We start from the raw sequence: 11,449 nt of genomic DNA on the forward strand, positions 1-11,449 counted from the left end.
CAAGCACTGCTACTGGAAGAAAAAGCCATTGATGAAGTGAGGCTGAAAAAACTAGATGTAAAACACAGAAATGCAGCTCCCTTCCCCTCCTCTAGAGCACAAGGGAGCTGACCAAAGAGACATGTGGTTGCTGCGTACTAGCCTCACATCACAAAGCAGAGGAGAGAGGGTGGATTTGGAGGTGAGAGACAAGAGTTTGGTATCCTTAAGTAACCAGAACACTTTGGAACAGCATTTACAGAGGTTTTACGAAAAAGGATTACAAGCCAAGAATTCTAAACCCAACCAAATTATTGTTCACTTATGAGAGCAAGGGGAAGAAATTGGGGGACATTCAATAATTCGGAAAGTGTACTACCCACAATTTCCCTCGCAAGTGAATATGGCAAGTACTCAAGAAAAAAAAATTAGAAAGATAAAATAAGTTACATAGGAAAAAATGGTGCCTAATAAAACTGGTAAAATTAATGGAATTTTTAACTCTAAAGCAAATATTAAGAAGAAAATCTGACCAGCTGTACAATGCTAAAAGCCAAAAAAACTAAAAAACACAGTAGCAATCTGGAACTGAGTGTTCAGATTAATTCAACAATTTCTGGAAGGAAGGAGGGGTGGTGTGGAGGAAAAACATGCCAAAGGTCTCAGGCGAGAGCAGTATATAGATATAAAACATGCAGAGATATTATTAGAGAGAAATACAGGTGGGAAGTTTGTTCTGAATTTCATTTACTGATATACCTATGATATTCTATTAAAAATGGAAAATCCCAAGTCAAAAGATACAAAAGAAAATAAATAAAATTAACAAAAAGGAACAAGTAAGGAATGTAAATATCAGCGAATGGTCAGTACTTACTACACCCTTGAAGGGTTTACAATACTCCCTACAGTATTTTAAGGAGGTTATTCACATTATATGAAAGAAGTGAAATTTGGGGAAATTAACTTGTTCAAGATGAAGTGGAGAAGCCAATGCTTAAGGTCATGTCTCTCAAAATTCTCAATCACCATGTCATTCCGCTTCTCCAGCATCATAGGGAACTAAGATGTCACAAAGGTCCTAGTTGTTTATCTAATACCCATTCTCCTTTTCTTTACCAACACACCGCGTTTGTTTGTTTCAGCCACAGAAACTTAGATAGTCTATTATGCAGTAAATTCAATCTCTAAATATTATAGAGAACAATGAAACAGATCACCAGAAAGGAGAATAATTAAATTCTCCAGTAAATGAACAAATAAATGCATTCTTAAATCAATAAACACAAAAGTGCAGCCACATGATATTTAAAGAGACACACTTAAGAGGAAATAAGACAGAAAGACTGAAAGAGAGCTGGGCAAAGACATCCTAATCAAGTATGAATAAAATGAAAGCAATGTTACCAGCTAACATCATGTTCTAAAGTATCCCCTGGGTAAAAAAACAAAAACAAAAACACAAACACAACAACAACAAAAACCCACTCAATGTGATAAAAATGGATATTTCATATCAGTAAAAGGCACCATCGACCAAGGAGTTATAATAGGTAACTCTATGCATTGACTGATGTTATATAAAATATATAACTCAAAATCTGTTAGAAATGTAAGCTATTTGATAAAACTATAAAATGATAAATGAAAAATTTTGACATGCCCTTTTCAATCAGTCAGCAAATAATTAAGGGTATGGAAAATATACACAGATTCTCTCAAAAGTCCATTACACAGTAATAAAAATTGATCATGTACTAGGTAACAAAGAATTTCCCCATAAATTCCATAAACTAGAGATCATAAAGGCAGTGATATTCTTGGACCATAAATTTCACCAAAGTAGAAAAGAGAGCCAGTCCAACACCAAGGAAACAATAGATTATGAATCAAGCAAGAAATCGAAATGAAAACTTAACCTAAAGAAGAACTGGGCATTACTAAAAGTAAGAACATGACTTGCCAAGGTCTATGAGATGTGACCAAAGAAGCGCTCTGAGGAAAAAAATTTTATAAATGAAATTCAACTGAAAAATCTGTTAAAACGAGGCCAGCCCAGAGGGCTGTCCAGGGTGAAGGCTGTGCAGGCCTGGCGGGACTGGCGCTGGGCCTGCGCAGAGCTGTCCTGCGGCTCCCAGGCTGAGCCCGGCTGGATGGAGCCCCCGGGACCCTGGATACAGGCATCCCCAGGTTGACAAGGGAGATGAGTGGCAGCCCTCGGCAGAGCTGACTGGGAGGAAGTGTGAGCGCGAGCTGGGGAAGACTCAGCTCATGAAAGCTGCCCCAGCCACGAAAATAAACCCAGTGATCAGGAAATTGACCAACATGATGATTTAGGAGGAAACCAAGTACTGGCCAGGACCCTCTGACAGAATGAGGAAGGTCTGAAAAAGAAGCAGCCTGAGAAGTACCACGCTGCTTCTGCAGAGGAACAGGCAACCATCTAACGTTAACTCCTGCACTCCTTCCACGGGGCACTGAAAAACTGAGCCTGGGATGGGCGGGGACCCATCCTCAAAGGTGCCCATTCCTACCAGGTCCCTGTGATGCTAGCCAACCAGTGTGGTTGGCTTCCTGGTTGGCTAGCAACAGGATATTGAAATTAAGAAGGATAAAAGTGATATTAATTACACACGATATATATATGTATATCGTGAAATGTATAAATCTCCAGCAAGGCTACATGTGACCAAAAGGGAGGGACATGGCCCATCATGAGAGGGGAATGGTGTCAATTAGGAGTAGAAAGAGAAAAAAAAATCATACTTTCTAGTCAAAGGAGAAAGGTGGAGTTGAATCTATGGAGTAGTCGAGGAGACCTTCAAAGTTACATTCTCTTTAATGGCTCATTTTCCCAGGAAAATGTCCTGTGGCTTTGAAAAACAAAACTTTTCACTTAAAGCTAAGGCAGCTATGTCATTTCTTGTCACAACACATACACTTTTAAGAATGAAAGAGACCCTATTAAACAGTTACACCAGGACAACCTGCAAAAACCTGCGCTTATATTCATCCTGCCAGAGAAGACAGAAAAATAGAAGATGGACATAAAGTAGTGCCTAGGATGACGCTAAAAGTAGATACACTTACTAAAGATGAGCCATATTTTTGCTTCTTAAATGTTTTAGCTATCAAAACAACAGAGAAACGCAGTTACACAATTAATAGCATCCGAAAAAAGGAACAGTTTAGGAATGGGACTCTTTGGAACTAAGTTCAGTAGAAAATCTCCCACAGGTAGCTGTAAAAACATGCTTGTGATAACGAAAGCAACAAGCTCAAAGATGCTGCAAAGGTGATCGGCACATTGCCTTGTTTTATCTCTGGAAGGATCTCAGAAGGTCTCGGTTTTGAAGATAATATTTTCTTTCCCTTTGACTATCTGCATTTTCCTCTCCTTTTCATTTTCCTTCTTTTTCTTTTCATCCTTCATTTTTTTTAAACAACAACAACTTCCTTTCCTCCTCATCCTCCTCCTTCCTTTTTCTTCTCACACTGTGTTGTTGGCCATGTATCCACGTATTTAAGATATCAGTCTACAGATGTTATTAAATTTGCCATCATTGTGGGTTTTGATATAGATACTGTGCCTTCATTGAAAAAGAAAATCAGATACTTTCTTTCTTGTATTTTCTATGCCCTGGGACTATTTAATTAGCATTAGAGAGATTCACTATTTGAAGATCTAGCGGACTGGACCTTGAAATTGTCTGGGTCTCCCATAGGCAGAGCGGGAGAAGGGTAGTGGTGGTGATGTTGATAAAGTCTTTGACAATATCTTTGTATCTTCCAGTTATTTGGTCTGTTTAAGTTTCTTTCTTTTTTTCATGGTCATTTTTGCTTATTTATGTTGTCCTAAGGAATCATTTGGTTTTCATACTTAATTGTGCATATATCTTTCAATTTCCTTTTTATCTGTATTTATTTTCACATTTTAACGTCTTATTCCATATATTTTGCTTTTCCCCTCTTGGATTGTTTAGCCTACCTATTGATTTCTCTATTTTATTGTTTGTTTCAAATAATCAGCTCTTTTATAATTTGTTAATTTCTAGCTTTCTTATTTATTCTCCTTTGATTTAATGTGTTTTCTTTCTCTGATTTTTCAACATTGATAATTCATTTACTTTATATTTTATTTATCAAGATAAGTTGTTTATGTTATGCGTTTAACTTAGAACAATTCCCAACTTATAATGTAGGTGCAAGGGATATGTGATGTTTTCATCATCTTTACTCTTTAAATATTCTGCAATTTTAAGTGTGATTTCTCTGAGTCAAGAGGCATTTTAGAAAGAGATATTTACAATTTTTTAGCTGTAAATTATTTGTTTTTGGTTCTTTTTTTCTGAGTTTATTATTTTCCTGTCTATTTACTGTACTGTGTTAAGTTTATGTCCTCTGCCTCTACTTTGTAAGTTTTTAAATTGGGATTGTTTTTTGGGGGCCTATTAATATATACTGAATTTTTACAAATAGTTTGTAGACATTTGTAGGTTTAATTTATGTTTTTACCATATGGAGTTTGATCATTTCAGTCAGCTCTTTGTTATTAATTAATTTACTTTGGTCTTCTTTATCCTCTGCTTCTCCTTCTTCTTCTTCTTTTCTATTTAGTGTTTCCTGATGTAAAATAAGTGAACTAAAAGTTCATACTACCAATGTGTCTTTAATATTGCTTTTTTACTTCTTGTAATTTTTTATTTATTAATTATCTTGAAGTTATATTTTTGGTATAATGATACTCATGATGTTATATCTTGGTTGAAGTTAGTTACAAATTTTCATTTCAAAATTATGTGTTGAATTGTGTCCCCAAAAAGGTATGTTGAAGTCCTAACCCTTAGTACCTCAGAAAGTGACCTAGTTTGGAAATAGGGTCTTTGCAGATGTTTTCAAGCTAAAATAAGATCATAAGGATGGACTCTAATCTAATATGACTGGTGTCCCTATAAAAAGGAGAAATTTGGACACAGGCATGAACAGAAGAAACACGATGTGAATACCGTGTGAAAATGAAGCCAGAGACCTGGGTGCATTTACAAGCCCAGGAGTGCCAAAGATTACCAACAAACCACCAGAATCTAGGAGATAGGCATGCAGCTGACTCTCTCTCCCAGCCCTCGGAAGGAACCAACCTCTGATCTTAGACTTCTAGCCTCCAAAACTGTGAGACAATAAATTTCTGTTGTTTAAGCCACTCAGTTTGTGGTACTTTGTTACAACAATCCTAGGAAACTAATACAGGCTACTTGGCTTCGTTTATTGTTTTTTTGCCTTGAATTCACACTATTGTCATTTGCCTAGTATGCCTTTGACAATTCCTTTATTTTCAAACTTTAGTGCCTCTTGAATTTCTAAAACATAATTAGACCATGTCAACCCATGCTTAAAAACCCCTCAGTGACTCCCCTTTGCACTAGAATAAAATTATTCCATTTGAATAGCCTAGCTCCTTGTTACAAAGTGCAAAGCACCGCATGGTTCTCCTGTCTCCACTCAGACCTCAGAGTCCTCTGCCCTCTTGGCCTCTAGCACCGGAACCTCATTTGGTACTTGCAATAATCTGAGCCCTTTACATCCACAAGTCTCTTCTCTCTATTGGGAAACCTGTTCCTTCCACTGTTCAATCACTTTATTTCTGATTCTTCAAGTCTCAGCTCACATCTTAACCTTTTCAGAGATTTCCTCTCAGATCACTGTATCTAATGTGATCTAACACCAAAACCACCGAAACTCACAAACACATCACTCATCATTCCCTCACAGCACTCATCACCATGTGAATTTATCTTACCTATTTATGTACACATTCATCATCTCTACCCCCACTAGAATTTAAGTCCCATAAGTGCAAGATTTTTGCCTGCATATTTCATCATGTCTAGAGTATATGCTTTGCATGTAGTTGGCAAGCAGTAAATATCTGTTGAAAGAAAGAAGGAAGGAAATTACAAAGGACGGATGGGTGGAAGGAAGGAAATCTATAAGCCACTTTTTTTTCTTTCTCATCCTTTCATAAAACACTTGCTTGGAACTCTCACTGAGAGTCTCAATTCTGTGTTTCAATGCTAGACTATTTATTCTAATTTAACCTTTACTCCATGCTTCCTGTTGTTCCAGCCATTTAATCATAAGCTGTAACAGATTGAAAGAACAATTTTTCCATCATTAAAGAAATAATTTTTATTGAGATGTAGTCAATGATCATTCCTTCCCCACCCAATCCCTATACGCAGTGCTTACACGGTCGATGGTGGAAGTTCTCTTCTGCCTCACCCCAGGGTCCTTTACTACCTTATTTCCAACATTATCCACATATAATCCAACATGATTTGAACACCTGAAGAGATCCTAACTAACAAATTCCTGATAAAAATCATAGAGAATCACAAAATCCTTCTCTAACAGGTCATAGGGACAAGGATTTCTAAAAAGAGACCAAAACTTTAGAAGGAAAAAAACGGAGAGACACATTTCCAGATGATTCAGTATTCCCTGCAGAGTTTATCAAAGGAGTTTTACTTATGTACTTTAAGATAAGTTTTAAAAATTAGTTAGATTGGAATTAAACAACATTAACTAGAAAAGAACAATGTTTGTACTAATTACAAAAAGCAGAGGATAATCTTTAGTTCACATACGTCTCCTTCCACCATGCCACCATGGGATGGCAGCATACCCTCAAATTACAGATTGTTTTTGAATGTTTCAGATCAAACGATACCACTGAAATGACGATGGGGCAATATTCATTCACAGGGCATCTGCTATTTCCAGACAACGGGGTGTAAACATTTCCCTGACGGTCTTTTCTCTCAAGGAGTCCGTAGTGCACTAGGGTAGACAGGCTTATGCACAGATAATTTTAATTTAACAGCGTTCAATGGAAATGATAGAAACTTAGAGAGGGGGACTCTTAGCTTAATATGGAGATAAGGTAAAATTTGCCTGAGGAGATGATGCCTGGACTGAGTTTTAATATGTCAATGTTTACCTAGATTAAAACAGGAAGTAAATGATAAATATCATAGAGGGGCAAAAAAAGACCAGTTCGTAAAATGAAGAAAGGAAGCTGTTGGAATCAAAGGAGGGGAAAATAGTTGTACCTCACAGGGCAGAGAATCCACTAAAAACCAACATTTTTTGAGCAACAGCTGCATGCCAGACATCCATCTACATACAAGGAGAATGAAATGCACACAACCTTTGCCCTAATACAGTCTTTCTTCTAGTGGATAGGCTGATAACAAATAGAAAATGTAATGCCAAGTAATTATATTCACTCCAAAGAAAAAGCAAGCAGAATCATCAGTAGAGAGCATAGACACAGGAGACAGCCGTTGGGAGGTAGTGATATTTTAGATAAGGCCAGCAGATGCTTTCACACTGACCATACATCACACCCGTGGCTACAGTTCGTTAGCAAGTGAGCACTGGAAATGTACTCACCAACACCTGTCCCACAAAGGTCTGTGCCGAGAGCAACATTTCTACACGATCACGAAAGACTCCCTGGAAAGTGAGACTTCTTGAATGTTTACGGTCCGTGCTACGTGACGTTACTTCCTAGAAGCAAGAGAAAGAAATTGAGAGTGAGCTGGGTCTCAGAGAAGGGTCATCTGTTTCATGTGTGTTGATGGTGTCTCCTGCTGGAGCATCAGCCAGAACGCACTACACCTTGTCCAACCCCGGGAACCCTGAACTCACTTATTGCCTATTTCACACGATGAATTTTACTGGGTTTGTATTTTACTGCTCTTCGGCAGTATTTTCATTCTGAATTCTGCAGTCTTCACCATGCCCATCTCACATGCTCCCATAATACCCTTCACGCTGACACTATTGTTATGATCCGGGTCGGGAGCAGCGTGCTTCTCTCTGTTCTGGGAATAAGTGTCTTATCCTTTTCTGTCAAGATACACAGACAAAGAAAAAAAATGACAAACGGATTTCTAGGTGATTACTTAAGTGTTTGCCTTTTTGAGTGAGAAAGAAGAAGGAAACTTTTCGCCATTTTATGTCGATTTTAATTCCTTATTTGGTATCACATCCTGTCGAAATTATGATCCTTCCTCAAGTTTACAAACTATCTTTACTTATTATACAATCCCCACTCTGTATCCGCGGGTTCTGCAACTGCATATTCAACCAACGTCGGATAGAAAATATTTTAAAAAAGAAATTTCAGAAAGTTCCAGAAAACAAAGCTTGAATTTACGGGGTGCTGACAACTATTTGCACAGCATTTGCATTATATTTACAACTATTTGCACAGCACTTACATCGTATTAGGTATTATAACTAACCTAGAAATGATTTGAAGTGTCCTGGAGTATGTGCAAAAGCGATATGCAAGTACTATGCTATTTTATATAAGGGACTTGAGCATCCCCAGATTTTGGGGGTGTGTCCTGCAACCACAAAGGGATACAAAGGGACCACTGTCTTTGAAATTTATAATAATCCTATGAGGTAGCCAAAGTAAGTCAGATTAAATCCATTTTCTATTGATAAGGAAACCGAGGTACAGAGAAATTAAATGACCTGCTGGTGGACAGGCAATGAGGCCAGTCTGGAGCCTGAACTAGCCTCTGTGTCTGTTGACAGCCTAGAACTACCCCTGAGAAAGACACAAGCGAACCGGGACTGACCACACCATGCAGACTAAGACCTCTGACTTTTAGAAAAGCTCATTTTATGTGGAGCCAGGTTTTTGAAATGATTTAATTTTTCTATTCGTATTTTCTGAATGGTAAGAAGAGAAGTCTCATTAAATGGCTATTTGATAGAGTTTATATCTTGATCAACGATTGCCACTAATACTTAGGACTCATCCTGCGCATGCCTGGGAAGTGGTCTGGGCATTGATTCTTAAAAAAAATATTCAATGGCATGAATATGGAACACTCATTTGAATTCCATTATAAAATTGAGGTGCCTTTTGTGGCAAAACAAACTGGCCCTGAGATATAATAAAATCATACTTATGAATGTAGTAAATCTTTTAAAGTGCACATTTAAGGAGAAAATTATGACTCTCCAAATAATTTTTAAAAGAACTTTCCACAGTACTTAGATTTGTGACAATTTTGCATTCGGCCAACTTTCCCAAAGGCTTAGAGAAAAATACAACACTCTCAATTTAATTAGATATGGTGAATTATTAAGAAGTCACTCAACTATTATGAAACTCTCTCCTCTAGATTTAAAAGCAGAACAGTATAGTTTTCTGGTTGCTCAGACCCTGCTTATTAACATTTTGTAACATCTGCTTCCTATTCGAAATGAAAAGGTACCTCTGGACTGGAGGGCAGACATAAATTATATCAAAAGAATGATATGAAAAATACAGCAAATGTTTATGGAAAAATGCATTCTCACATTTTTGTAACCACACAAAAATGAATATAATGGGGAAGAAGAAACATTTCCTGGAGCAGAAGTCTAAGGAGATTAAACAATTCTACCAATTCAGTTGTGCACTGAAAAAAAAAGGCAGAAGGCATATTCACCATATCCAGTACCCATTCACGCACCGTCAGTGTTGTTATGAAATCAGAACCCCAGGATTCATTCCCCAATTACTATGCCACTGCTTACTGTCTTTAATCTAGAAATAATTAGTAATAGCATAAACTCATTTAGCGACAAAATCTATAAAATTCCATATTGGGCACTTCTAGAATGCAGGCACCTGAATTTCATATGAGGACATTGGCAATGACCTTAAAAAGTTACCAAGTTATAAATTCTTTTATGTCAATGTTTAGCATCAAGAGGCAATGTTTCAAGCAAAAGAATGAAATGAAAAATACAGCAAATGTTTATATAAAAATGCATTCTCACATTTTTGTAACCACACAAAAATGAATATAATGGGGAAGAAGAAACATTTCCTGGAGCAGAAGTCTAAGGAGATTAAACAATTCTACCAATTCAGTTGCGCACTGAAAAAAAAAGGCAGAAGGCATATTCACCATATCCAGTACCCATTCACGCACCGTCAGTGTTGTTAAGAAATCAGAACCCCAGGATTCATTCCCCAATTGCTATGCCACTGCTGACTGTCTTTAATCTAGAAATAATTAGTAATAGCATAAACTCATTTAGCGACAAAATCTATAAAATTCCATATTGGGCACTTCTAGAATGCAGACACCTGAATTTCATATGAGGACATTGGCAATGACCTTAAAAAGTTACCATGTTATAAATTCTTTTATGTCAATGTTTAGCATCAAGAGGCAATGTTTCAAGCAACTTTTCAGTATTAATTACAAAACACAGTTGATGTGTTCTGTTATGGAAATCAGAAAAAGAAAATTGGGGAAAGAAAAACTGAACAGATCTTTGCTTTCAACCATTGGTACCAGAACAGCCATTATGTAACATTTGAGCGTTTTTATTCTCTTAAGCAGAGTCTTATCTGGATAGGATACCATAAGTCTTACCATCATCATTTTCCAGTTGTTATTCAATAGTGCCCACCCTTGCAAAGCTTGTTTGGGTGTAAAGAAGTGTCCCTGAGTTTGTGGCTGGATGGCGTGTGCATGTACGCATGGGTTTCTGCATGTGTGTACAACTCCGTGTGTTGTATTAACGTGTATAAAAGGCAATATATACTTGTGAGTATATGAGCATCCTGCGTGAATGATTCATGACGGTGAGGTTGACACTGATGTTCTTTCTGCCTTCCTCATGGTACCTAACACAACCGTCATTTTAAAATTTGAAATAGAGGCATAGACCTCATGTTAGCGGATTTTTTTTCAAAACAATGACATCTGTTTCCAGAGCTCACATGCATCGTCATCCACACAAGGCACTGCTTCTCCCAGTGGTGGGAGAGGAGGCCTGGCCCTGTAGATGCACCCTTTGGCATGGTGGCCTGGGGTCCTGTTTTCCACCCCTGAGCAGGATGGACCTGTTTCTAAGTCACCGCATCAGAGCTGGCTGTTAACCCGGGAAAACTGAGCGAAGCCTCCATGGTCTTCTAAACACAAACGCATGCCAAACCTGTCTCTGATCTTCATACAGGGGAACTGACCAAGAAAATTCCTTTTCCCTCGCTCTTTTGCCATTTTTTAATGCTCCTCCAGATTAGCCTGGGTATTAATAAGATGAGAAGTCCACTGAAGAAGGTCACAAGGGAGGAAAGAATAAACGCTGCTTGGATCTCAGCTGTACAAGACATCTTCTCCAGGGCTTCCCAACTATTGTCCCCTGACTTGGTTAGACACATCAGGAGACAGAATTGTCGGGCTGCTTCTTCTATGATGTCATGATCACATGGTAATGATTCCAGGAATTGGACTGCGGCGTACTAGAGTCCTAAGACCCGTGCAGTAACAGCGAGAGGGTCCAGTAACAACCGAGGTGCCGACTCACAGGACGCAAATGAATGAACGGCAGAAGGTCCATGACATAGGTCTTCGGAAGACCAGAATTCTGGATTGGATGCCGCTAC

The 11,449-nt window shown here is 38.0% G+C and overlaps 1 protein-coding gene across 1 annotated transcript in view; it reads right to left on the minus strand.

Moving 5' to 3' along the window:
• The window catches only part of KCNU1 (potassium calcium-activated channel subfamily U member 1), a 133,492-nt gene extending 122,268 nt beyond the window's left edge, over positions 1 to 11,224 (minus strand). The window contains exons 1-2 of the mRNA XM_007104069.3: positions 11,030 to 11,224; positions 7,432 to 7,548 (exon numbers count right to left, since the gene is read on the minus strand). Coding sequence (XP_007104131.2) covers positions 7,432 to 7,548; positions 11,030 to 11,224 — 312 coding nt within the window. The remainder of the gene's footprint in view (positions 1 to 7,431; positions 7,549 to 11,029) is intronic.
• Positions 11,225 to 11,449: the final 225 nt, after the last annotated feature.

Source organism: Physeter macrocephalus, chromosome 20, assembly GCF_002837175.3.
Source record: "Physeter macrocephalus isolate SW-GA chromosome 20, ASM283717v5, whole genome shotgun sequence".
Lineage (NCBI taxonomy): Eukaryota > Metazoa > Chordata > Mammalia > Artiodactyla > Physeteridae > Physeter > Physeter macrocephalus.